Here is a 25,218-nt window from a genome sequence, read left to right on the forward strand (position 1 = left end):
CATTTTAACCCATGTTTTCTACTAACAAAGCAAGGGTTAACAGCCAAACAAGACTGTATCTTTATTACCCTGACTCTGCCGTTTACAGAAACACCCAATATGTGGCCGTAGAGTGAAAGGTGCGCCGTTTGGTTTTTGGAGGGCTGATTTTTATGGACCGGTTTATTTACACCGTGTCCTGTTTCAAACCCCCTGATGCACCCCATGAGTCGAAACTCCCTAAAAGTGACCCCATTTTGGAAACTACGGGATAAGGTGGCATTTTTTGGGGGAGTATTTTTAGGGCAAATATAATTTTTGGTTGCTCTATATTACATTTTTGTGAGGCAAGGTTACCAAAAATAGAAATTCTGATATTTCATCTCCATTTGCCATTAACTGTTGAGGAACACCTAAAGGGTTAATAAAGTTTGTATAATCATTTTTGAATACCTTGAGGGGTGTAGTTTCTTAGATGGGGTCAATTTTAGGGAGTTTTTACTCTAGGGGGGCATCAGGGGGGCTTCAAAAGGGATATGGTGTCAATAAAAAAGGCCATCAAAATCGGCCTTCCAGAAACCATGTCGGTCCTTTCCTTTTGCGGCCTCCCTTTTACGGATACAGCAGTTTACGACCACAAATGTGGCGTTTCTGTAAACTGCAGTATCAGGGTAATAAATTTTAACTTTTGTTTGGTTGTTAACCCTTGTTTTGTTACCGGAAAAAACGGACTGAAATGGAAAAGTGCCAAAAATAGCGGTTTTGGCACCGTTTTTTTTTTTTTTTTTTAACCGTGTTAATCTGGGTAGTTAGGTCATGGGATATTGTTATAGAGGAGATTCTTACGGACGCGGCAATATCTAATAAGTCTACTTTTTTTTTACAATAATTTAGGTTTTTGACTATATTATCTTTTTTGATACAACATTTTTTTTTGGGTATCTCTAAAGTCTAAGTGTCATTTTTTTTATTTTCTTTTAGCCAATTATCTTATGTGGGGGCTCATTTTTTGCGGGATGAGCGGACGGTTTTATTGGCACTATTTTGGGGGCTATATGACTTTTTGATCGCTTTCTATTAAACTTTTTGTTATGTAAGGTGACAAAAAAAATATTTTTTTGCACCTATTTTTTTTTTTTTTTTTTTTACTGTGTTAATCTGGGGGGTTGGGTCATGGGGTATTTTTATAGAGGAGATTCTTACGGACGCGGCGATACCTAATAAGTCAACTTTTTTTACAATTATTTAGGTTTTAGACTATATTATCCTTTTTGATACCCTAAAAAAAATTTTGTATCTCTAAAGTCTAAGAGTCATTTTCTATTTTTTTTTTTATCTGATTATCTTATGTGGGGGCTCATTTTTTGCGGGATGAGATGACGGTTTTATTGGCACTAATTTGGGGGCTATATGACTTTTTGATCGCTTGCTATTAAACTTTTTATTATGTAAGGTGACAAAAAAAAACTTTTTTTGCACCTTTTTTTTTTTTTTCTGGACCGTGTTAATCTGGGGGGTTAGGTAATGGGGCATTTTTATAGAGGAGATTATTACCGACGCGGCAATACCTATGTCTACTTTTAATAAATTATTTTAGTTTTTTTGGGTGTCTCAAGTCTGAGAACCATTTTTTTTTATCCGATGTCAGTGCTAAATTGGGATATAAATTTAGTACTCCATGGAAGTGTGATACTCCCTGAAGCAACCGTCAATGCAGAGGCCCGGATGATCGGGGCAAGTGTCGCACTGAGTAGTCGTGTCCTTCCGTATCCCCCTCCTGCGACACACTCTGCACTTTTTTTGGGTTCGTCCCTTCTTTCCAGTATGGGGGACCACACCTGGAAAGTGTTGGCCAGGGACGATCCGGGCACCTACAGTTCCCGAGGTACTCCGGCCTGCTCTTTCCCGGTCCGAAAAGATCAGGGCCTTGAGGACTGCCTCATAGAACTGGAGGAATGTCCCTGTGCTGCCAGCGCTTCGGGATAGTACAAAAGAGTTGTACATGGCAACCTGCACCAAGTAGACCGCAACTTTTTTGTACCATGCCCGGGTTTTGCGCATGGCGTTATATGGCTTGAGGACTTGATCAGAGAGATCAACTCCTCCCATATACCGATTGTAAGCGACGATACAATCGGGCTTGAGGACCGTTGCCGCGGTACCTCGCACAGGGACAGGGGTGATGCCGTTACCATGAATTGTGGACAGCATAAGGACATCCCTCTTGTCCTTATACCTGACCAGCAACAGGTTTCCAGTGGTAAGGGCACGGGTCTCACCCCTGGGGATAGGTACCTGGAGGGGGTGGGCAGGGAGGCCGCGTTGATTTTTCCGCACGGTCCCACAAGCGGACGTGGATCTGGCGGCAAGGGACTGGAACAAGGGGATACTGGTATAAAAGTTATCCACGTAAAGGTGGTAACCCTTATCCAGCAGTGGGTACATAAGGTCCCACACAAGTTTCCCGGTAACACCCAGAGTGGGGGGACATTCTGGGGGTTGAATCCGGGAATCTCGCCCCTCGTATACACGAAATTTGTAAGTGTACCCTGAGGTACTCTCACAAATTTTGTATAGCTTCACGCCATACCTCGCCCGCTTGGAGGGCACAAACTGGCGGAAAATGAGTCTCCCCTTGAACGCAATGAGAGACTCATCAACCGCGACCTCTCTTCCAGGTACATAGGCCTCCATGAATTTGGCCCCAAAGTGATCGATGACCGGCCGTATCTTGTACAGACGGTCATGGGCAGGATCACCTCGGGGGGGACATGCTGCATTATCGGAATAATGCAGACATTTCCGGATGGCCTCAAACCGGGAGCGTGTCATGGCTGTACTGTAAAGTGGGGCCTGGTATAGGACGTCCCCACTCCAGTACAGCCTGACACTGGGTTTTTTGACCAGGCCCATATGCAGCACGAGGCCCCAAAATGTCCTCATTTCGGCTGCACTGACCGGCGTCCAGCCACCGGGCCTGGCCAAAAAGGAGCCCGGGTGTTGAGCGACGAACTGTTGGGCGTACAGATTCGTCTGCTCCACCATCAGATTTACCAGTGGGTCACTGAAAAAATGACAAAAAAAGTCATATTCAGTGTAGCCCACTGTGGAAATCTGGATTCCTGATTGGCCTACAAAATCAGGAATCACAGGCTCGTATCGCTCTGGGCTACACCAGACAAGTTCACCGGCAGGGGGCTCCGGTGGATTTAACTGGTGGGCCGGGAAACCAGTACGAGCCCCAGAGCTGCTCGTACTAGTGTGGGCCACAGGGTCCCTAACATGGCGGTCCCCTTGCTCCGCCTGGCGGCGTCTCCGCCGCCTTGGGGGCTCATCATCATCGCTAGATGATGAGGAGGATGCGGATGACAACAGGAATGTGGGGTCATCCTCATCCTCACTGGGACTCTCGGAGTCAGAGGCAATCTGGGCGTATGCCTCCTCGGCCGAGAACGTCCGGCGGGCCATAGGGGAGTGTGTGTCTGCGTGTATATGTGCGTGTGTGTAACTCTTTATTTTGTGTGCGTGTGTGTGGGGGCACGGGTGTTCACGAACTCACCCTAAAACTAACAGAAAAAAAATAAAATAAACTAACTAAAAAAAGGGCAAAAAATGTGGGGAAAAAAATTCAAAACCGCTGATCAACCGTCCGAAGTTGATCAGCGGTGGGGTGTGCGATGCGGACACTAAGTGCCGGCCACAGTCAGCGTACACGAAAAAAAAAAAAATGCACCCCAAAAAAGGTGGGGGGGGGGGGCAGGGGGTGGGGGGGCAAGTGGCAGCACCCCTGGGGGGTCTAGGGTCACACAGCTGTGCTGTGGACCCCAGACACCCTAACTAGGGTGATGCAATCAAAGTTCAAAAACTAACTTTCCCTTTTTTTTTCCCTGCCTAAACCAAACTTTCCCTAGCTGTCCCTATGTACCTGATGGGGTCCTGGGGGGCACAGATCGGGTCCTGGGGGGCACAGATCGGGTCCTGGGGGGCACAGATCGGGTGCAGCAGACACGTGCAGGCAGCTCCTCTCTCCTCCGGCTCCGGAACACAAAAGGAGGAGGAGAGGAGCGCCTGCCTCTTTTGAATCTGCCGCCGGACCGCCCACAGACCAATCAGAAAGCGATCCTGAGTGGTGATGTCACCATCACCACTCAGGATCGCTGGATGGTGATTGGTGGAGTGAAATCACACCACCATCACCATCCTGTTCCGGGTTATCGGGACTTCAGAGACCCGAATAACCCGGAAACGCAGAAAACCGCAGGTCTGAATTGACCTGCGGTTTTCTGCGATCGCATACATGGGGGGGTCACCGGACCCCCCGGCGCATTTGCTCCAAGTGCCTGCTCAATGATTTGAGCAGGCACGGGGTTCCGATCACCGCCCGCCGTGCGGCGGTGATCGAAAATGCACAGGGCGTACATGTACGCCCTGTGTCCTTAAGTACCAGGGCACAAGGGCGTACCTGTACGCCCTATGTCCTTAAGAGGTTAAGGGACTATATACAGGAGTATGTAACTGTAAATAATATTATAAGTGATAACCAACATGGGTTTGCCAAGGACAGAAGTTGTCAGACTAACCTGATTTGTTTTTATGAGGAGGTGAGTAGTAACCCGGACAGAGGGGCGGCTGTGGATGTAATGTTTCTGGATTTTGCAAAGGCTTTTGATACTGTCCCTCATAGACGTTTAATAGGTAAAGTAAGGTCTATAGCAGTGGTGGCAAACCTATGGCACTCAGAGCCCTCTCTGTTGGCACCCGCGGCCTGGAAAAAGTCTAGGGTGTACCAATATGCCATACACTTTTCCTGCCATTCAACAGCGCAGGGCGCACTATGAACGGCACAGGCAGTGCACTGAATGTAGGCAGGCTAATATAGCTAAATGGTAAAGTAAATGGAAGATATACTATATTGGTATTCAGGGTAAATTGTCGTGTTGGCACTTTGCGATAAATAAGTGGGTTGTAGGGTTGCAGTTTGGGTACTCACCATCACTGGTCTATAGGCTTGGAAAGTGCAGTCTGTAATTGGATTGAAAACTGGCTGAAGGACCGTGTCCAGAGAGTTGTGGTCAATGTCTTCTATTCAGAATGATCCCGGGTTATAAGTGGTGTACCCCAACGTTCAGTGCTGGGCCCTTTATTATTTAATTTATTTACTAATGATATCGAGGATGAGATTAATAGAACCATTTCTATTTTTGCAGATGATACTAAGCTATCTAGAACTGTACAGTCTATGGAAGATATTCATATACTACAAGCTGACTTGAACACTCTGAGTTATTGGGCATCAACTTGGCAAATGAGGTTCAATGTGGACAAATGTAAAGTTATGCATCTTGGTAGTAATAATCTCTGTGTTTCATATGTCCTAGGTGATGTAACACTGGGAGAGTCATTTATAGAGAAAGATTTGTGTGTCCTTGTGGATGGTAGATTAAATTACAGCATACAATGTGAATCAACTGCTTCTAAGGCCACCAGGATACTGTCATGTATTAAACGAGGCATGGACTTGCGGGGCAGGGATAGAATACTACAATTTACAAAGCGTTGGTGCAGCCTCATCTGCAATACGCAGTCCAGTTCTGGGCACCAGTCCATAGAAAGGACACACTGCAGCTGGAAAGAGTACATAGGAGAGCGACTAAAATGATAAGGGGCATGGACGGTCTAAGTTATGAAGAAAGATTAAAAGAATTGAATTTATTTAGTCTTGAGAAGAGATGTCTAAGGGGGGACATGATTAACCTATACAAATATATAAATGGGCCATAAAAAAAAATACGGTGAAAAACTGTTCCATGTAAAATACACTCAAAAGACAAGGGGCACTGCTTCCGATTGGAGGGGAAAAAGTTCAGTCTCCGGAAGCGTCAAAGCTTTTTTACTGTATGAATAGTGAATCTGTGGAATCGACTTCCTCAGGACGTGGTCACAGCAGGAACAGTGGACAGTTTTAAAAAGGGTTTAGATGAATTCTTAAAAGTAAACAGCATTAATGCTTATGAAAACGTGTAGAAATCTGAGTCTCAATTCCTTCTGGGATTCGCGTCCCAACCTATCCCTTGGTTGAACTTGATGGACTTAAGTCTTTTTTTCAACCGTATTAACTATGTAACCCGTAAAGTACAAAACTGGAGTGTGTGTAATGTGGCTGTAGCAAATAATTCCTATTATAAGAGCATATTGTGTACAATGAGACACTTTTACATTATGCTTAGGCTATTCAGAAGATTAAAGTCGAAATCAAAGAAAAAACTAATTGTGTATCCTACTTTGAGCGTTGCAGGTGAAGTGAGATCTATTCACACCAGGAACATTTCTGATAAATAAAATCAGGCTGCAATCAGTCGGAGCAAGCTATCCCAGGATAGATATCACATACAACTCTAGGTCTTCCTCACAGTGTAGTCAATCACTGCTACACACAAAGGCGTTTTTACCCAAGACTCTGTTCCTGCTTCCACTGTATTTTAAACAGAGATGGGGGGCAAAATTTGTGAATAAATAAATAAAAGGACAAACATATCAAAAAAGTTAAAATTGCTGGTCTCCTGTCATGCCCCCAACCCAAGTTGCTTCCTCGGGGGTGTGTCTCACACACGCAGGACAACATGCTGACAACATAGTGGCATAAAGCTATTCACAAATTCCCCTATCCAGTATGTTATCATAACTAACTGTAACTATGTAACATTGCTGCATATCATACATGAGGCATCATACCCCAAAAAATATAATTATAGAGATTGCAACAGGACACATCTGTTACCAGATCAGCCGCCTCAAATTCAGTAGTCATTATTGTCTACATTTTACATTATCAAAATTGACTCCTGTTTTTTAAATAATATTTTGATGGTATTATTATGACATACCATACAATACATGGTAAGTTTGTCCTTTTTTTGTAGATATTGTTTGACATCTTCCATTCACTTCCAGGTAGCAATTGATTTCACAGCATCAAACGGTGACCCACGGAACAGTTGCTCCCTGCACTATATCCATCCTTACCAGCCCAATGAGTATCTGAAAGCACTGGTTGCTGTTGGGGAAATTTGCCAAGACTATGACAGGTAACATATGATTTGTAGCGTTGGTCTTCTCAAGAGAACTTATTATGTGTCCCTTTGTAATTCTTTACCATGTCCAAATAACTGGCTTGTCTGTAGCATTATAATTATTGTTAACTCTTGATGCAAGAAGATGTTTATCCACGGTGGCCCATGTACAGGTATTCTCTAAAGTCTTGCTTCAGGTGCCATTTATAGTTGATAATAAGCATGCTCCAAAGCAAACTACAATATGTAACAGAGACAGAAGGTGACAGAATCCACTTTGTAGTACACTGCGCGCTTATTAGTTGTCCTTGGTACAATACAATTACAAGCAGGACATAAACATTTATATGATAAGGTTGTATATTTGCAGTTTTGCTGCACTCAATACTTTTGACCAGCAGTGTGGAGAGTGGCTTAGTAAAGGAAATATCTAAGTGTCTTAACGCTAGATGACAATACTAATATTTCAGAAAGAGGATCCTCTACTAATAACTATTGGTTTCTCATCACACTTTATGAGTTTAACTATTGATTGCTATGAAAATGTTCTGATATTCAGCTCAGAATAACATTCTCAAGTATTACTCGAAAATGTAACAACTCTCTAGGGGGCCCAATAAAAATAATATGAAATGGGTTGGCATTTCTTGATGGCCACCATCAGAAGTGTTTAAGAAATGGAAAGGGTACGATTGATCTCTCATTGCTTTGGATTTTATTAACTGCTGACTCTTATTCTTTTGCCCTGTAAGGCTCATTCTATTTTGGTGGTTGTCCCTATTTATGGTGGTCCCAATAATGGCTAATCTGTTAATTACAGCTCATTTTCCACTGCCTGGAACCAGCTTGACTCTACCCAACTTTACCCTGTTTTTCCATTTTATCACTACGCCAAACATGCAGCTAGTACCTGATATTTTTTTTTTTACCACATCTGAGGAGGTTCCAAGCAAGCCAAGCTAGTACCATGAAGGTCATGTGACCATACTGCTGATTAGTGATTGGTCTGAATAAATTATCACTACACTGCTACCAGCCACATTATGGGGTACCATACTCGCAGTGGAAAATAAACTACCTGATACCAGAATAGAATAGAGTAAAGCCATGTAAGGCAAAAGTGGCTATGCTTAGTACCCAAGGTCTAAATGCTTAAATAAAAGTTCCTTCCTAAAAAATGATCTCCTACTGACCCATACCTTTTGGGTCCTCCTAAATAGCAGAAATAAATCAATTTCAGTATAGTGTTAATACATATGCATTTGTAAAAAAAAATATTGTGACTATGCTGTTCGCCACAAAAACATGAAAATCCAATGTAGATAACTGCTAGCTGTGGTTCCTGTTGTCAGAGGCAGACTGCCTAAAAGAGGCCCCATGTTGTAGATAGCTCCAAATTGACAGAAGGCGGGAAACATAAGTAGGCAGGGACAGCAATACCGTAGTACAGCACAAAATACTGCCCCAGAAAAAACAAATATTACAGTGCAGCACAAAATACTGCTACCCTTGCTGCAGTATTCCAGGCTGTGAGAAGGTAATACAACGTGGGAGAAGGTAATGGGGCCACAGCGGGTGAACGGAGCGGCGCCCACTCTCTTGCTATATTCTCGGGGGAGGGGCAATTGACCTGTTGCCCCCCCTGGATCCGCCAGTGAGTTCAGGATGGCACTTGTGGCCGCGTGCCAGGTGCATAAGAACCTGAGGCACATAGCGATAATTAATGCCGAGAGCATCAGATCATTATGTATCCAGCCAGCAGTCATGAGGCGGGCTTGGTTGGCCCCTTGAGAAATTTCCCTGTAGGGTCTACGACCAGTCTATCCTTGCCTGCTGCTGCAAAAACAGTTAGTGATTAGAAAATGAGTAGAAAGACTAAAACAAGAGTAAAGGGCTTCCAATTAACTATAACAATTCTGGATTTTCATTTCTTGGCCAGAGAGAAGAGTGCTTACAAAGAGTGTTCTTTCATCTGGAGGACTTTACCTTTTTTGCATTAGACAGGCAACCCATTCATTTGAATGGGTACTGTGTAATGCCTAATTTCATCTGCAGTGGTGCTGCAGAGATATTGAACACTTACTACACTTCCCCACAGATTACAGCTCATCACAGTAGGATTGACTGAGATTAATAATTGCTTTACACTTTCACCCTGACAGTCATACAGACATATGGCAAAGGTAATGGCTCATTTGGGGCATTCAACGCCATTTTAAAGGCAATTATGAGGGTCATTTATGAATAGATATACGCCAATTTTCGGTGCATCTGTTGCAGAGTCAGTCGCAAAGGGTGTTTGCGACCAAATCTGCAACTTCTTCCCTATCCATGCCATGTACGCCAATTCCTAAAAAAGGGAGTGTGGCATGTTTTAGGCATAGACAATTATCTAAATCTACACCGACAAGGGAGTTGGTATAGATTTAGGCTGGTGGTGGAAGGTATGTAGAGGCCGGCGCCAGCGCAGGGTTATTAAGACCAGCATCTAAAACACGGGTCTTAATAAATGACCCCATATATAGCTATACAGTCATTTGAAAATTACCATGTTGAGCAATGCTTATACCAGTTTACAGTAGAAATCAATGATATCCAACAAAGATATGCAGTTGTAACATGAAATATTTTCATGGCATAGCAAAAACTACTGAGAAATAGCTTTCAAAATACATACATAGATACACTATAAATGTATTCATCAGAAATAATACAAGGTAGTAGTGTATCAACAGGCAAGACTCACACAGAGATACCACAAGCCTCCCAAGTAGGGTCAAGTACAAAGAGAAGAGTAACACAAAATCTGACTAAAACAAGGCAATGACAAGAAAGAGTCCCATCCCAATTATTCAGACCTGATCTAGTAAGCTTACTGACATGGCAGATTCTATAGTGGTCTATATTGGCGGAAGTGGACACTTCAAACGAATACATACCAGTGCTCAGAAGGGTAAAGCATATAGCAAACTGCAAAAAAATATATTCAAAGCATCCCAGCTTGTCAACAAAATCATGGCCCTCGGCTGGAGGAATGCTAAATGCAGAAAACCTCACCACCTGCTGTAGAGAACATTGCCTGCTACCACGTCTTCAAAAGTGCAGTGAAAATCTAAAATTCAACAGAAGTAGTTGTAGTGATGTTTCTTTTCCTATCTATTGAGACGCTCTTATCCTACCCTGGCAATCGACAGTGCCCCACCATGTGTGACAGGCAACGTGAGCAAAGGGAAGAGAAGTTTGATAGTAGTAAGCATTTTATATTTCTAGCCAGGTATATAGATTTGGTTGAGAAAGCTGTTGTCTTGAAATGTTTTATTCCATCGTGAATCTCATTACCCACGGTGGGAGGCCAACAAAACTGCTACTAGTTTGGAGACTCACAGCACAATATAAGGGGGCTTTACTACTGCAAAGGGCACAGAGCAGCTTGATTGTAGTTGGCATTGTATGTTATTGTCTCCTGCCAGGAGTTCCTTCTCCCTCAAAATGCAGTTCCTTCTCCCTCAAAATACATGCAGAGTTGTAGTCCCATAGAGACATGAATCAGAATTACAAGGAGAGTGATTAAAGGGGTTGTCCAGCTATGCGACCCCTGCAGCGTGTTGCTCCTGTTGTCACAGCCACACCATTCTGCCTCCCTGGCTCACTTTAGCAGTCTTCTGGTCTGTTTCTTCTAAACTTCTGAATGGATGGTCCCCAAGCGGCATGTAACTGTTGAATCACATGCTGCTTAGGAACACATCGCTACTGAGACCATTCATTGGCTACAGTGGGGTCCATGACCCCTTCCATCCGGAAGTTTAAAAGATGGAGACTGTAACATCGCTGAGTGGAACCAGGGAGCCACAACAGAGTGGGGTGAAGAAGGTGAGTATTAGTTTTTTTAACAGGTAAAACATGCTGCAGGAGTCTGTTGGTCCTCAGGATAGGGCATTAGTATCTGATCGGTGGAGTCCGACACTGTTTGAGAAGACACCAGCGCTCGCAGTAGCATTGCTGCCTTCTCTCAGCTTTTCCTAGGCTAGTGACGACACGTTCATTGGTCCCATGGTCTAGGAGCAGCTTAGCCCCATAGAAGTGGGACTGGGCATGAAACTATGCACAGTCACTATACAATGTATGGCGCGTGCTTGGTAAGCTGCGAAAATGGATCACCAGTGCCTTCTCAAACAGCTGATCGGCGGGGGGTGTCAGACCCCCCCACCTGATGATCTATCCTGCCAAGTACTGGACAACCCCTTTACTGACTTGTGCACACTGAGCAGTTTCTTTCTTAAAAAATGTCAGTGATGAAATTCTCAAGAGAAATCAGGTTTTCATTAGGAGCCGTGGCAGCAAATTTGTGCGGTGCTGACCCAATGTAGTTTCCGCATGTAAAGCACTTCAAGAAGTGATATGTTACTTCCTGATTTGGATTGAAATTCTGGGTGAAAAAAATTGCAGCCATAGGAATGGCAATCCAAATTCCCATTGCAAACAATGGAGTGTGGTTTGGAAGCAGATTTTACATGGATTTTGGTGTAGAATACATGACCCAAATTTCAAAGTACATGTCGAGATCTGTGTTAAAATGCAGCTGTTTTAACCTACCCTCTGATGGTCTTTTACCTTTTCAGTTTTTTGCTGAGCTTTTATGTTTTTTTCTAAAGAGCCCCTGTCAGCAGGATAAACCTGATTAAATCAGACATAATGCCTGCCAGGATTGATCCTGCTGATTGAAATTATGCCTATCTTGAGAAAATAGGTTGCATCGTACCCGGAAAACTAGGGCTTCGGTGTCCAGGAGGGCATGTCCAGTACTGGAAAGCTGAGTTGCTGAGGTGCATGAAGGGACTAGACCCACCCCTCAGGGTACTAAAACCTTCATTTGCTTAAGAAATAAAAATATTTTTTTTCCTCTGGAACACTGCAACCAATTTTCACAAGACAGGTATGATGTTAATCAACTCTAGAAGGAAGTATCGCTGGTTTAATATGGTTGATCCTACTGACAGGTACTTTTTAAGCTTGGGCTACATAGCAACGTTTGGACGGGCAGTTAATAATAATCTAGATTTATGTATAATAATCCAGCAGATTGGATTTATGATGACTTTTCAACTGTGGTTGTGGGACATTGCAGGTCACAACACAACATTTACTAATGTTAAGTGGGTTTTACCATAGCAGCCTACATGTTGTTGTGTAGCCATAGCTTAAGGCCACTTAGTCAAAACCAGAAGTAAAGCCTGCAGAGAAACATTAATAATGGAAAGATTTGTGTATCTTCTGCGTTTTGGACCCACACCTTTTTTCACTTACAGATACCAATGAAAAATTCCTGTGCTAGATGTTGAACCTGTGTTTCTCATACTATGGCCACTTTCACGTGGTCAGTATATGTTCAATATTTTTCATCAGTATTTGTGAGGCAAAACTTCTTTGTAGGTTCCACTCCTGTTTTTGACTTACAAGAACTGATGAAAAATGCTGACCAAATACTGACGATGTGAAAATGGCATTTGGAAGGGTTAGCTTGCTTGTCTGCTTCGAACACGCTGATTAGGGCTCATGCACACAACCTTGATCAGCCCAGGATACCCCAGGCCGACTGCAGGTCCCCTGAACTGTCTGTATCATAGTGTTTTATGATACAGTTAGTTCATATCTGATCATGGATCTCTTGTACTGAATTTGTTCAGTACCAGAGATCCCCGATCAGATATAAACTGAATACCATATTTTTCGCCCCATAAGATGCATTTTTTCCCCCCAAAGTGGCGGTAAAATGTCCAAGTGTCTTATGGGGCGAATACTAATGAACTCTTCCATTATGGAAGCCCTCATTAGTACCGGAGGACAGGCAAGCGGTGAAGGCTCTGTATTCACCTCTTCCTGGACCTTGGCTGTCTGCTGTGCTGTGGCTGCGCACAGAGTGAGGGCACTCTGGGACCTCACACTGTGTGCGTCGGGTAACAGCACAGCCAATGGCAGGAGGAAAAATATCACTGGAGGTGAGCTGCAGTGGTGTCCAGAGCAGTAGAGGTAAGTGTTTTTTTTAATTTTATGTGATATGAGGCATGGGGCTGAAAAAAGGCATATGGGAGCTAATGAGAGGCATATAGGGGCTGATGAGAGGCATATAGGGACTAATCTGAGGTCTGAAGGGGGGGTCTTATTTATTTATCTGAGGTCTGATTGGGGTCTAAGCTGAGGTCTGGTTGGGGTTTTGATCTGAGGTCTTATTGGGGCCTTATTAACATTGGGGGTCTGATTGGGGCTGTCAGCTGAGGTCTGATTAACATTGGGGGTCTGACTTCAGGTCTAATGAAAAATATTTTTTTTGTATTATCCTGCTCTAAAACTTAGGTGCGTCTTATGGGCCAGTGTGTCTTATATGGCGAAAAATACACTATATGATAAAACACTATGATACAGTTAGTTCAGAGATGCCACGTTCAGTCCTGGTAGATCAAGCAGAAACACCAACCTTGTTTCCTGGGCTGATCGCGATTGTGTGCATTAGCCCTTATGCTGGAGCCACGTCCATAAACCATAATAGGGGCTGTCATCATCACTATAAGAGGGAAAAATAAGGGAAAACAGTAAATATGTATTAACCCCTTAAGGACTCAGCCCTATTTCACCTTAAGGACTTGGCCACTTTTTGCAATACTGACCAGTGTCACTTTAAGTAGTGATAACTTTAAAACGCTTTGACTTATCCAGGCCATTCTGAGAATGTTTTTTCGTCACATATTGTACTTCATGACACTGGTAAAATGAAGTCAAAAAAATTATTTTTTTTGCATAAAAAAATACCTAATTTACCCAAAATTTTGAAAAATTTGCAAATTTCAAAGTTTCAGTTTCTCTACTTCTGTAATACATAGTAATACCCCCAAAAATTGTGATGACTTTACATTCCCCATATGTCTACTTCATGTTTGAATTATTTTGGGAATGATATTTTATTTTTTGGGGATGTTACAAGGTTTAGAACTTTAGAAGCAAATATTGAAATTTTTCAGAAATTTACAAAAACCCAATTTTTAGGGACCACTACAGCTCTGAAGTCACTTTGCAAGGCTTACATAATAGAAACCACCCAAAAATGACCCCATTCTATAAACTATACCCCTCAAGGTATTCAAAACTGATTTTACAAACTTTGTTAACCCTTTAGGTGTTGCACAAGAGTTATTGGCAAATGGGGATGAAATTTGAGAATTTAATTTATTTGCCTAATTTTCCATTTTAACCCATTTTTTCCACTAACAAAGCAAGGGTTAACAGCCAAACAAGACTGTATCTTTATTGCCCTGAGTCTGCCGTTTACAGAAACACCCCATATGTGGCCGTAAACTACTGTACGGCCACACAACGGGGCGTAGAGTGAAAGGTGCGCCATTTGGTTTTTGGAAGGCAGATTTTGCTGGACTGGTTTATTTACACCATGTCCCATTTGAAGCCCCCTGATGCACCCCTAGAGTAGAAACTCCCTAAAAGTGACCCCATATAAGAAACTACACCCCTCAAGGTATTCAAAACTGATTTTACAAACTTTGTTAACCCTTTAGGTGTTGCACAAGATTTAATGTTAAACCCTTTAGGTGTTGCACAAGATTTAATGGTAAATAGAGATACAATTCAAAATTTCACTTTTTTGGCAGATTTTCCATTTTAATATTTTTTTTCAAGTAACAAAGCAAGGGTTAACAGCCAAACAAAACTCAATATTTATGTTCCTGATGCTGTAGTTTACAGAAACACCCCATATGTGGTCGTAAACTGCTGTACGGGCACACAGCAGGGCGCAGAAGGAAAAGAATGCCATACGTTTTTTAGAAGGCAGATTTTGCTGGACTGGTTTTTTTGACACCATGTCCCATTTGAAGCCCCCCTGATGCCCCCCTAGAGTAGAAACTCCTAAAAAATGACCCCATTTCAAAAACTACGGGATAGGGTGGCAGTTTTGTTGGTACTAGTTTAGGGTACATATGTTTTTTGGTTGCTCTATATTACACTTTTTGTGCGGCAAGGTAACAAGAAATAGCTTTTTTGGCATCGTTTTTTTTTTGCTATTTACAACATTCATCTGAAAGGTTAGATCATGTGAAAAGAGCAGGTTGTCACGGATGCGGCGATACCTAATATGTATACAATTTTTTTTTAATGTAAGTTTTACACAAAGATTTCATTATTAAAACCAAAAAAGTTTTAGCGTCTCTATAGCCTAAGAGCCATAGTTTTTTTCAGTTTTTGGGCGATTATCTTAAGTATGGTCTCATTTTTTGCGGGATGAGATGGCTGTTTTATTGGCACTATTTTGGGGTGCATATAACTTTTTAATCGCTTGCTATTGTACTTTTTGTGACGTAAGATGACAAGAAATAGCTTTTTTTAAACCGTTTTTATTTTTTATTTTTTTTACGGTGGTCACCTGAGGGGTTACCTCATGTGATATTTTTATAGAGCCGGTCGATACGGACACGGCGATACCTAATATGTATACTTTTTTTTTATTTATGTAAGTTTTACACAATGATTTCATTTTTTAAACAAAAAAAATCATGTTTTAGTGTTTCCATAGTCTAAGAGCCATAGTTTTTTCCGTTTTTGGGTGATTATCTTGGGTAGGGTCTCATTTTTTGCGGGATGAGATGACGGTTTTATTGGCACTATTTTGGCATACATGCGACTTAGTTGATCACTTTTATTACCTTTTTTGGGAAGTAAGGTGGGCAAAATTTCAATTTTCTCATAGTTTTTTTATTTTTATTTTTATGGCATACACCGTGCGGGGAAAGTAACATGACCGTTTTATACATCAGGTCGTTACTGACGCGGCGATACCAAACATGTGTAGGGAATTATTTTTTTTTTCATTTTTAATCAGTGATAAATGTGTTTTTTGATTTTTAGTTTTTTTTTCACTTTTTGTTACTTTTTTTTTGCCCAGACCCACTTGGTTCTTGAAGATCCAGTGGGTCTAATGTCTGTATAATACAGTACAGTACAATATATATTGTACTGTACTGTATTTTACTTACACTTTGTCTGAACAGATCTATGCCTTTAGCACAGATCTGTTCAGCACCATGGACAGCAGGACGCCTGAGAAGGCGTCCTGTTGCCACGGGAACCTTCCCCGTCTGCGAAATTGTGGCCACAACTTTGCAGACGGGGAAGGGTAAGGACTGGGGCTCCCTCCCTCTGTCACCCCATCCTGTCGGGGGGCTGCAAAGGCACAGCAGCCCCCCGATGGGAGAGGGAGGGAGCCGCATCTTACTGTTAACTCTTTCCATACAGCGGTCCGTACGGCTGTCCATTCACAGATGTCAGCCGTTTATACCAGGGTGTCCGCAATGTGCTGACACCCTGGTATAGCCACTGTACACCAACGATTATTCGGCGGGAGGCGGGCGGGGGATTGCGATCCCGCCTGCCACACTGCCCGCCTCCCGCACCGCCCGCAACACCCCCCCTGCACCTCCCACCGGGCTAAAATCATTCAGTGGTGCAGGGGGGTGATAAATATATATTTTCACCACACTAAAGTTTCTGATCGCCGCGGTTAGGGACCGCGGCGATCAGAAACTGCAGAAATCGCAACAAACCGCAGGTCTGAATTGACCTGCGGTTTGCTGCGATCGCCGATGGGTACGTCATGGGTCCTTAAGGACTCGGGATCAATGCCGTACCGGTACGTCATGGGTCCCTAAGGGGTTAAAGATCTTACATGCTAACATAAAGAAATATTTATATGCATAAACAATTATCATACATACCTATTGAAGAAAAAATACTAATCATTTTGTGCGATATTGTCTATGTTTTATATTTATTTCTCTCATTTATATTACTTGTAGTATATGTAAGGGCATTCATTCAAATACAATTTTCTATTAACCCCACAACTGCCCAGCTGCATCAGTTCTTACAAACGGACAATATTCTCCCCTTATTTCTCTCATCGTCCTGTCATCTGTCATACTTTGGCCTTCTGCCATAGGATCATATTAACAGAGCAGTGCAGAAGGTATTGATTAAGCAGAATGACTTCCTCTAGCTGCAGGGTATATCAAGGTCAATGTATAAAATCCTCACTTTCAGTCATATTTGGTTCATATTCTGTGTCAATCTAACAAGATTGATCCCGAACTTCAAAGTTCTGCTATTGATTGGCTGGAAAGGACTTGACAAAAGCAAAATTATTCAATTTTCTGAAAATGTAATATTGGTTTCTATAACGTACTTACAAGACCTGGGCTGATTGACAGCTTTTGCACCGTAGAAAGCGGTGATTGTGATCTGCCTAGGTAGCAAACCACCCGCAGACATCACACCTGCTTAGCAGTACGCTGTGCTAAATCAGAGATGACATGTTGTAGTGAGCAGCACCGGCTGCCGGAGAATTTATAGAAGTAGAGACGTCAGTCAGAATGCTTTGTCAAGCTGTTATACGACAGTTCACATTTCTTTAGACAAATCTTATATATAACTCCTTCAGCTTAAAATAGAAAGGTAAGAATTTGCGCCATTATGTCTGTATTACAATATGGGACTCCAGAGGAGCTAAGGTAATGATTACCAAAGATGCAATAGAGCAGATCCATGCTGAAACAGAGAAATTCATGGAGAAGGTAACAATTCCCTGGGATGTAATTTAATCCTAAAATGGATCCCTATCTGCCCCAAAGAATCCAATTTATCTTCTCTGCATTGATCCCTGTGAAACACTAGGGCAGGTTATGGCAATTCTGTGTATCGGTCATCCTTTCTTTATGACAAACGCAAAAACGATGAAAACATTTATTTGCATATAATGGATATTATACAGTGGAACTGTATACGGTATATTTTATTACATAGACCTCCTCCTCTGTTCTCCTCTCATCTGTTCTTCACACAATTGACTACAAGATTTCTCAGTGGCCTCTCCCCTACTCTGGAACTCACTACCCCAACATCCAAACCTTCGAGAGTACCCTGAAAACCCACCTCTTCAGGAAATCCTACCACTTGAAATAGCATGCTGCCACCACAGAGCCACATGAGCAGTCTATACCCTCACCTACTGTGTTGTCCTCTTCCCTTATAGATTGTAAGCTCTCGCGGGCATGGTCCTCTAAGCCTCGGTACCAGTCTGTTAATACTTTATTGTTCAATGTATTTTTATAGTTGTTTAACCCCGCCTGGATGAACAGTGCCATGGAATTAATGGCACTTTCAAATAAAAAATAATACTATAAGGTATGGCCATGCTAAGGCTACATGCACCCGACAGTGAAAAACGGACATGCGATGTACATTTTTTTTAACGGCCATCACACATCCGTTTTAAGACCAATGGTAGTCTATGGGGTTATTCACATGGCATTTTTTTGGACTGCCAGTGAAAAACGGATGTAAAAAAATAGCATGCTCTATCTTGTCCGTTTTTCACTGACAGACTTCCCCCATACAATTGAATGGGTGGATTTTTAACGGCTGTTTCTCAAAAAGGCATCAGTGAAAAAAACGTTCGTTAAAAATGTCCGTTTTTAACAGACTTTTTTTTCACTGTGGTGTGCATGTAGCCTAAGTCTTCCCGGTTGGGAAAGGCTCTTTCTAGCAAACAACTTCTCCTTGGCTAAGAGAAGGGGGCACAGAGTTCCCCTTTTATGCTGACCAGTGCCTACATGAATGCTTATGGATAACGTTTTACCTCTTTAAGTGTTCACTCAAACCTTCACTAAAGACATACTCAACTTAAAAATATACTTACAAAAATATTTTAGCATTAAGCCATAGAAAAACATGGTTTAAAGGGGTTTGGGTGGGGGTGTTCTTTAGAACAGAAGAAGGATATGCAACCTCATCGATTCCCCCCCCCCCCCCCCCCCTGCCGCCAATCCTGTTCTGATTATCATCAATCTCTACTTCCTGGTACCGTATTGACGTGCAGGAAAGGACTGGAGGTACCTTAGGAGGCTGGTAGACGACTGCACAGTGCTAAATAGTAACACAGTGGTTGATTGACATCTCCATGGCTGTTTCTTAGCAACTGTCTACAGTGCTCAAGAATTGATAACTCCAATGTGGTCTCCATAAAGATGGTAATTTAAGAGTCAGCTACTTATTGTTGCAGCCATAGCTGTCTCTTACTCCACTCGGCGATCAGTTGTCTTGAAAGAGGAAAGTTTCTAATAACGTCATCCATTGAAGTACTGTTGACCTTCCAAGACCTGCTGATCCTGGAGCCATCCGAGGCCATAGAGTTGGTATTTATATTAACTGCTTTATTATACATGAATAGCCTAGCACATCCCTTTTTAATAAAAGTGAACTTCAGTTTGTGTAACCAATGTAAAGAAAAGCAAATAATACACTCTAGGTGCTAGCAGAAAAAGATAATTGCATTCAGTACATCTGAAGAAGCTTTCGTGCATTCTGTTAGACTCCTCGAAAATCACAAAGAAGGTTTGCAAATTCCTGCAGATCGCTATTCCATCCCAGTTCCCTTTTGATGATGGCATGGTTCTTACTAGGTTAGAAAGCTAATTGCATAAATGTAATATAGTCAGCATGTTTTTAATCCCCATGCGCTAGCTGGACAGCTTTTTAAACCACCAAATCAATGTCGAGATAAGCATTATGTTAAACGCTATATTTTTTTAACAATTTGCTTAAAATGTTCTTATGGATGTAACCACATACCGTAACCAGCTACAATAATTTAGCATTTTGCAGCTAGAAAACTTTTACAAGGAATTCATTTTTTTTTTAAGATTGCGCTTTACTCTGTTTTCTTTGAACCCCATCTTCTGACGGCTCATGTGTATCTCTTTTCTATGATGTCTGTGAAGGTTCTCATTTATCCAGGTCATGGTATATCTGTAAAGAATAAATCAAGGCAACTGGACGTACTGTAGATTTCTTGAAAACGTTTCACTCGTTCTTCCAACGAGCTTTCTCAATTCTGAGTGACTGTACAAAAATTCTGGGAATAAATATGTAACTGAATCAACATCTGGTAATTATACCCAGCATTGTAACCAATGCTGGGTAAGTCTTTATCACCTACTGTAACCAATGCTGGGAAGTCTTTATCACCTACTGACTCCAATTAGGATAATGGAATCAACACCTTTGACCCAATGCTGGGTATAATTACCAGATGTTGATTCAGTTACCTATTTATTCCCAGAATTTTTGTGCAGTCACTCAGAAATGAGAAAGCTGGAAGAACGAGTGAAACGTTTTCAAGAAATCTACAGTACGTCCAGTTGCCTTGATTTATTCTTTACAGTCTTATCTATGATCTTCTGGCCTCAAACACTTAAGTCATATTGTTATCAGTTTGATAAGAATTGAGCTATAATGAGTGTTTATGAGATCAGAGATAAGAGCTACACATGAGCCATCAGATGACAGGATTAAAAGAAAATAGACTGTGACAGCTGGAAAACAGAGTGATTTTGAACCGTTGTATCTCAGAAATGGATGAACTTTTTTAATAAAGGCCAATTGAAAAAAATAATTTTAGCCAAAAATGAGTGAAATTAAATCATAAAAAAAATGCCCTTCAAGGTGTCAATAGCCTTTAACCCTTACTTAAACCGGACTAATTTCACAGTCAATGTCCCAAACTGTCAGTTATATTGATCTATATTAAAACCTTTGGCAGGTAGACACTTAGAAAATCTAAATAAATCTGTCACCAGTGACCTCCCTTTCCAAATATTTGTATAGACAAATAGCTGTGGTTCTCCTGATTAAAACACAGTTTTCTTTTTGTTGATCCAAAGCTCTGTTCCCGAGTTATGAGCTTTTTCGTAATATGTAAATTAGTCCTTTGGTGCAATGAGGGCATCACCATCAGTGATGGCCAGTTCGCAGTGTTCGCCCGCGAACACATGCGAGCTGCCATCTTAAATCACAAGTCCGGCGAGGCACAGGTAAGTCCTTACCTTTGCCTGTTCGTCAGCCGGTCTGAAACAAATGCGGTCACCGGGAGCAGGCATTTCCGAGAACAGTCGCCGTGGGCCTTCATCGGGCTGTTCTCGGAACTGCCTGATCCCGGTGACCGCATTTGTTTCAGACCGGCCTGCTCACCGGACTTGTGATTTAAGATGGCAGCTCGCATGTGTTCGCGGACGAACGCGGCGAACTGGTCATCACTGATCACCATTGTTGTTGTTGCACCCAAGTTCCACTTATTTCCGTGTCCAGCCCCTCTCTGGCTGCTTTGTCTCTGCCTGGACCTGTCAATCAAGGCAGTGAGGGAGGGGCTGGTCACAGAAAGGAGCAGAGCTTGTGCCCAACAAGAGCAATGGTGATGCCCTCATTGCACCAAAGTCCAAATTTACATATTAGGAAAAAGTACTATAACTCAGGAGCAGAGCCTCGGAACAAAGAGAACCTGTCAGCAGCTATACTGTCTGGTAGGGTTGATCCTGCAGATTACACTGAGTGCTAAGTGCACTGAAACCCTCACTTGCATAAAGAATTAAAGTATTTTTTCTCAGGAACCTCACAACCGATTTTCATAGGACAGGTACCATTTTATTCAGCAGGATCAATCCTATCAAGCAGTATACCTGGTTTTATGGGGCTGATCCTGCTGACAAGTGTTCTTTAAGCCATGTCTGAGTGAAACCACCACTGAGCTACACTTCACAGCATCCCACCTTACAGATTGATAGGTTGCCAGGTCATGTTACACTCTGCACACATAGAGTTAATCAAGAATATGATGAAAAGAAGGGGAAAAGTTTGCTTTGCTGTGGCTGGCTCCCAAGGAGACTTGAGAGGAGGAGGAACTTCTGGTCTACTTGTGATAGAAAAATTAACATACAGTAGGATAAAAGGCAGAAAGCACTAGGTTACTGCATTATTAGTATTCAGGAATGAAGTCATGTTACACTGTGTTGCTGAGAATATACTTGAAATATAATGAGGCAGATTTATGTATCCTAAAGATGGTGTGAGCTTAGAAAAGCTGTCTAGACCTCCACCAGATTTATCGAAGGGGGCTCAGGCTGGATGATAAATGTGGTGCAGGTATAGACACTTTAGTCGAACTCTATGCCAACTATTGGTTGACTTACTTTGAGACATAATTTTACGCCAGAATTGTGACGAAACGTTGTCACAAAATGTTGCATCTTAGGCCATGCCTTTCCTGTGGAGCCCTGGCCCTTTTTGGACTAGGCACACAAACCTCCTCTAAACCTAGATACGGCGAATTGTGCCACTTTTTGGCACAATTAATACCAAAATCTAGGTGCACTCAAATTAGCAAATGTTGGCCTGTGTATTATATTGTTTTCTATTGTGAATCTTGTTCCTTTTTATGATTTTATTGCCAGATATTCATGTTGCAGTTTGGTAGCAGAGTGCCTTCTTAGGACTGAAATGCGCGTGTAAAACAATAATGTGACTGGCATGTATTTTTTTCCCATAGTGACAAAATGTTTCCTGCCTTTGGTTTTGGTGCCAGAATACCCCCAGAATTTAAGGTAATGTATTGAACTGTTCACAGAATACTTTGATCTGTACTCCTTTTATTTAGTTTTTTTTTATAAGTAGTACTGTATGTGAAAACCAAAGGATTGGGAATGCGTTCAAGCAGATTTGTCAGGTCTCATTTGCTGCCCCTACCCTCTGGAATTGTAGAGTTCTGACTTTCATGACCACCTCTGACATCTAGAATGAAGGGGCTGTAGTGCCGGGAGAAGACAAACTGTCTTCTCTGCTTTTTTCTCTTCTCCCTGTGGCACAGCCTGGTGCCAGTGGTTGGGGCAGCACACACATCAAACATTGATGAAATATCCAATCAATATTCCATCAAAATCTATGGTGGAAAAATCCCTGGTGTCAAAGAAATATTGACATCAAAGCACAAGATATATGGAGGCTGCCAAGCACTGTGTTCAGGGGAAAGCTCTATAGGTCATACTTGATGTTCACTGGCGGTGTCTATTCCTGGAGATAAACACTGCTAGATGTGCCAGCCTCTGACTTCAAAGTAATTAAAGGTTTTCCCAATGACTATATTTTATGATATATGAAGAATTAGAGTAAAATTGAAGCCAACAGTAGTCAATGTGAGAGTATTTTGATGGAAAGTGACAGACCCAGTGCCAGGGCTGACAACCAGAATTTTTCTTTTTTCTTGACAACTTATTCCAAATTCACAGACAGCCAACATTTTTTACAGACAAACTGGAAAACCATAATGAATGATAAAGATTATAACTAATACAGGTCTATAGCTCAACATACTGATAGGAGCTCATTACCAGCATTTACTGTGAGCTGTGAAATGGTGATAATTACCACCAAAATCTAGTCAAGTACCATCAGCCTCCCAAAAAATCACAGACATCTATTTTTATGGACTGTCCAGAAATTTCTGAACAGTTGCCAATACTGCCAAGTGTGTGTACGTGGGCTGCGTACCATGTAGCTAATAACTGTGGTTGGCAGCATCTTGTTTTGTTGGTGACTGGTAAATTTAGACAGCAGAGTCAATGCTCTCTAGGGCCAGAGCCCTCTATATTTTACAGCCTGACTGCTGTGCATCCCAGTGCAAGCTGTCAAAACAGACCAAAGAGCAAACTGAATGTAATGCTCTCCTCAGGGTGATTGTGATCACAGGGGAACCATGTGTTGTTCATGCACCGCACACAAAGCTTTATATAGTGCAAGAAAACAAACACATCAAAGAACACGATTACAACTGTATTTCTGCTCCATCTTTCTGCACCCAAGTGATCAACCACCAAACTATTCATTAAAGAGGCTGTCCCAAGATTTAAATGTATCCCCTACCCAAAGGATCAGTGGGAATCCGACCACTGGGACCCCCACCGAACATTACAGCGGGTGTCCTGTGTTTTCTTTGGGACTGACAGATATAGCCAAGTACAGCGTTCAGCTATCTCCAGCAGTCCATGGAGATGAATGGAGTGCAGTGCACATGCGTGACTGCCTCTCCATTCGTGATTAGTGGAAGTCCTGGCAGTTAGACCCAGTAATGGCTAGTTCGCAGTGTTCGCAAACGAACACATGCGGGCTGCCATCTTGACTCACAAGTCCGGCGATGCACAGGTAAGCCTTTACCTGTGCCGCGAGCCGGTCTGAAATCAAATGCGGTCACCGGGAGCAGGCAATTCCGAGAACAGCCGTCGGGGGCCTTCATCGGACTGTTCTCGGAACTGCCTGCTCCCGGTGACCGCATTTGTTTCAGACCAGCTCCCGGCACAGGCACAGGTAAGGGCTTACCTGTGCGTCTCCGGACTTGTGAGTCAAGATGGCAGCCCGCAGGTGTTCGCTGGCGAACATTGCGAACTGGCCATCACTGGTTAGACACTCACCAATCAGACTCTCATAAGTAAGATTAAATTATTAATCCTTTAAGACCTTCAGAACCCCACCATTTTATTTATTTTTTCATTTTTTTTTCATTCCGGTCTTCCAAGAGCCATAACTTTTTTTTATATTTCCGTTCATATAGTCATATGAGAGCTTGTTTTTTTGTTTTTTGTGGACAAGTTGTATCTTATCTAGTATCATTCAATTTACTTTTATTTATTCTTTTGGGGGGGACTTATGCTGGCTTCCCATTAAGCAGTTAATATGGCAGGCCTGTGAGCCTTACCAAGGCTTCAGGCTGTCATAGCAACCAATTGGCACCCCCTGATTTCACTGCAGGTTACCGATCAGAAGTCAGAGGGAGCCCCCTTCCTCTGACTATCGGAGTTATCTCCAATGCCAGTCATTACTAGCTGGTGTCAGATGTATTAGTCAGCTGAAACTTGCCGCATATGGAGCAGGCTCAGCTGGTAAGCCTGGTCTGCACTCCCCTTTCACCTGACTGACATATACTTACATGGAGTGGTCAGGACACAAACTCCAAACTGATCATGCACTAACTGATATGTTACATCATCACTTTTAATTTTATCTTCTATAAAGGAATTCTTTCCTGTTAAAATACAGTAGTCTATTAACCCCTTTAGTGACCACCCATACGTGTCTGCCAGACCCCACAGACTGTAATGTGAACTGTTGGGGATCCAGCTCCTCCCCGGCATAACTGCCAGGATTCAGCCGGTCAAGCATTGCTGCGCACAAGGGTTTTTGTCTGGTTGAATCCCAGCATTTATGCCAGAGAGCAGCTAGATCCCTGCCAGTT

At 42.4% G+C, this 25,218-nt stretch overlaps 1 protein-coding gene across 1 annotated transcript in view; it reads left to right on the forward strand.

Annotated features, from left to right (window-relative positions):
• The window catches only part of CPNE4 (copine 4), a 479,073-nt gene that overhangs the window by 417,073 nt on the left and 36,782 nt on the right, over positions 1–25,218 (forward strand). The window contains exons 13-14 of the mRNA XM_044295448.1: positions 6,931–7,064; positions 22,483–22,537. Coding sequence (XP_044151383.1) covers positions 6,931–7,064; positions 22,483–22,537 — 189 coding nt within the window. The remainder of the gene's footprint in view (positions 1–6,930; positions 7,065–22,482; positions 22,538–25,218) is intronic.

This window comes from Bufo gargarizans, chromosome 5, assembly GCF_014858855.1.
Source record: "Bufo gargarizans isolate SCDJY-AF-19 chromosome 5, ASM1485885v1, whole genome shotgun sequence".
Classification (NCBI taxonomy): Eukaryota; Metazoa; Chordata; class Amphibia; order Anura; family Bufonidae; genus Bufo; species Bufo gargarizans.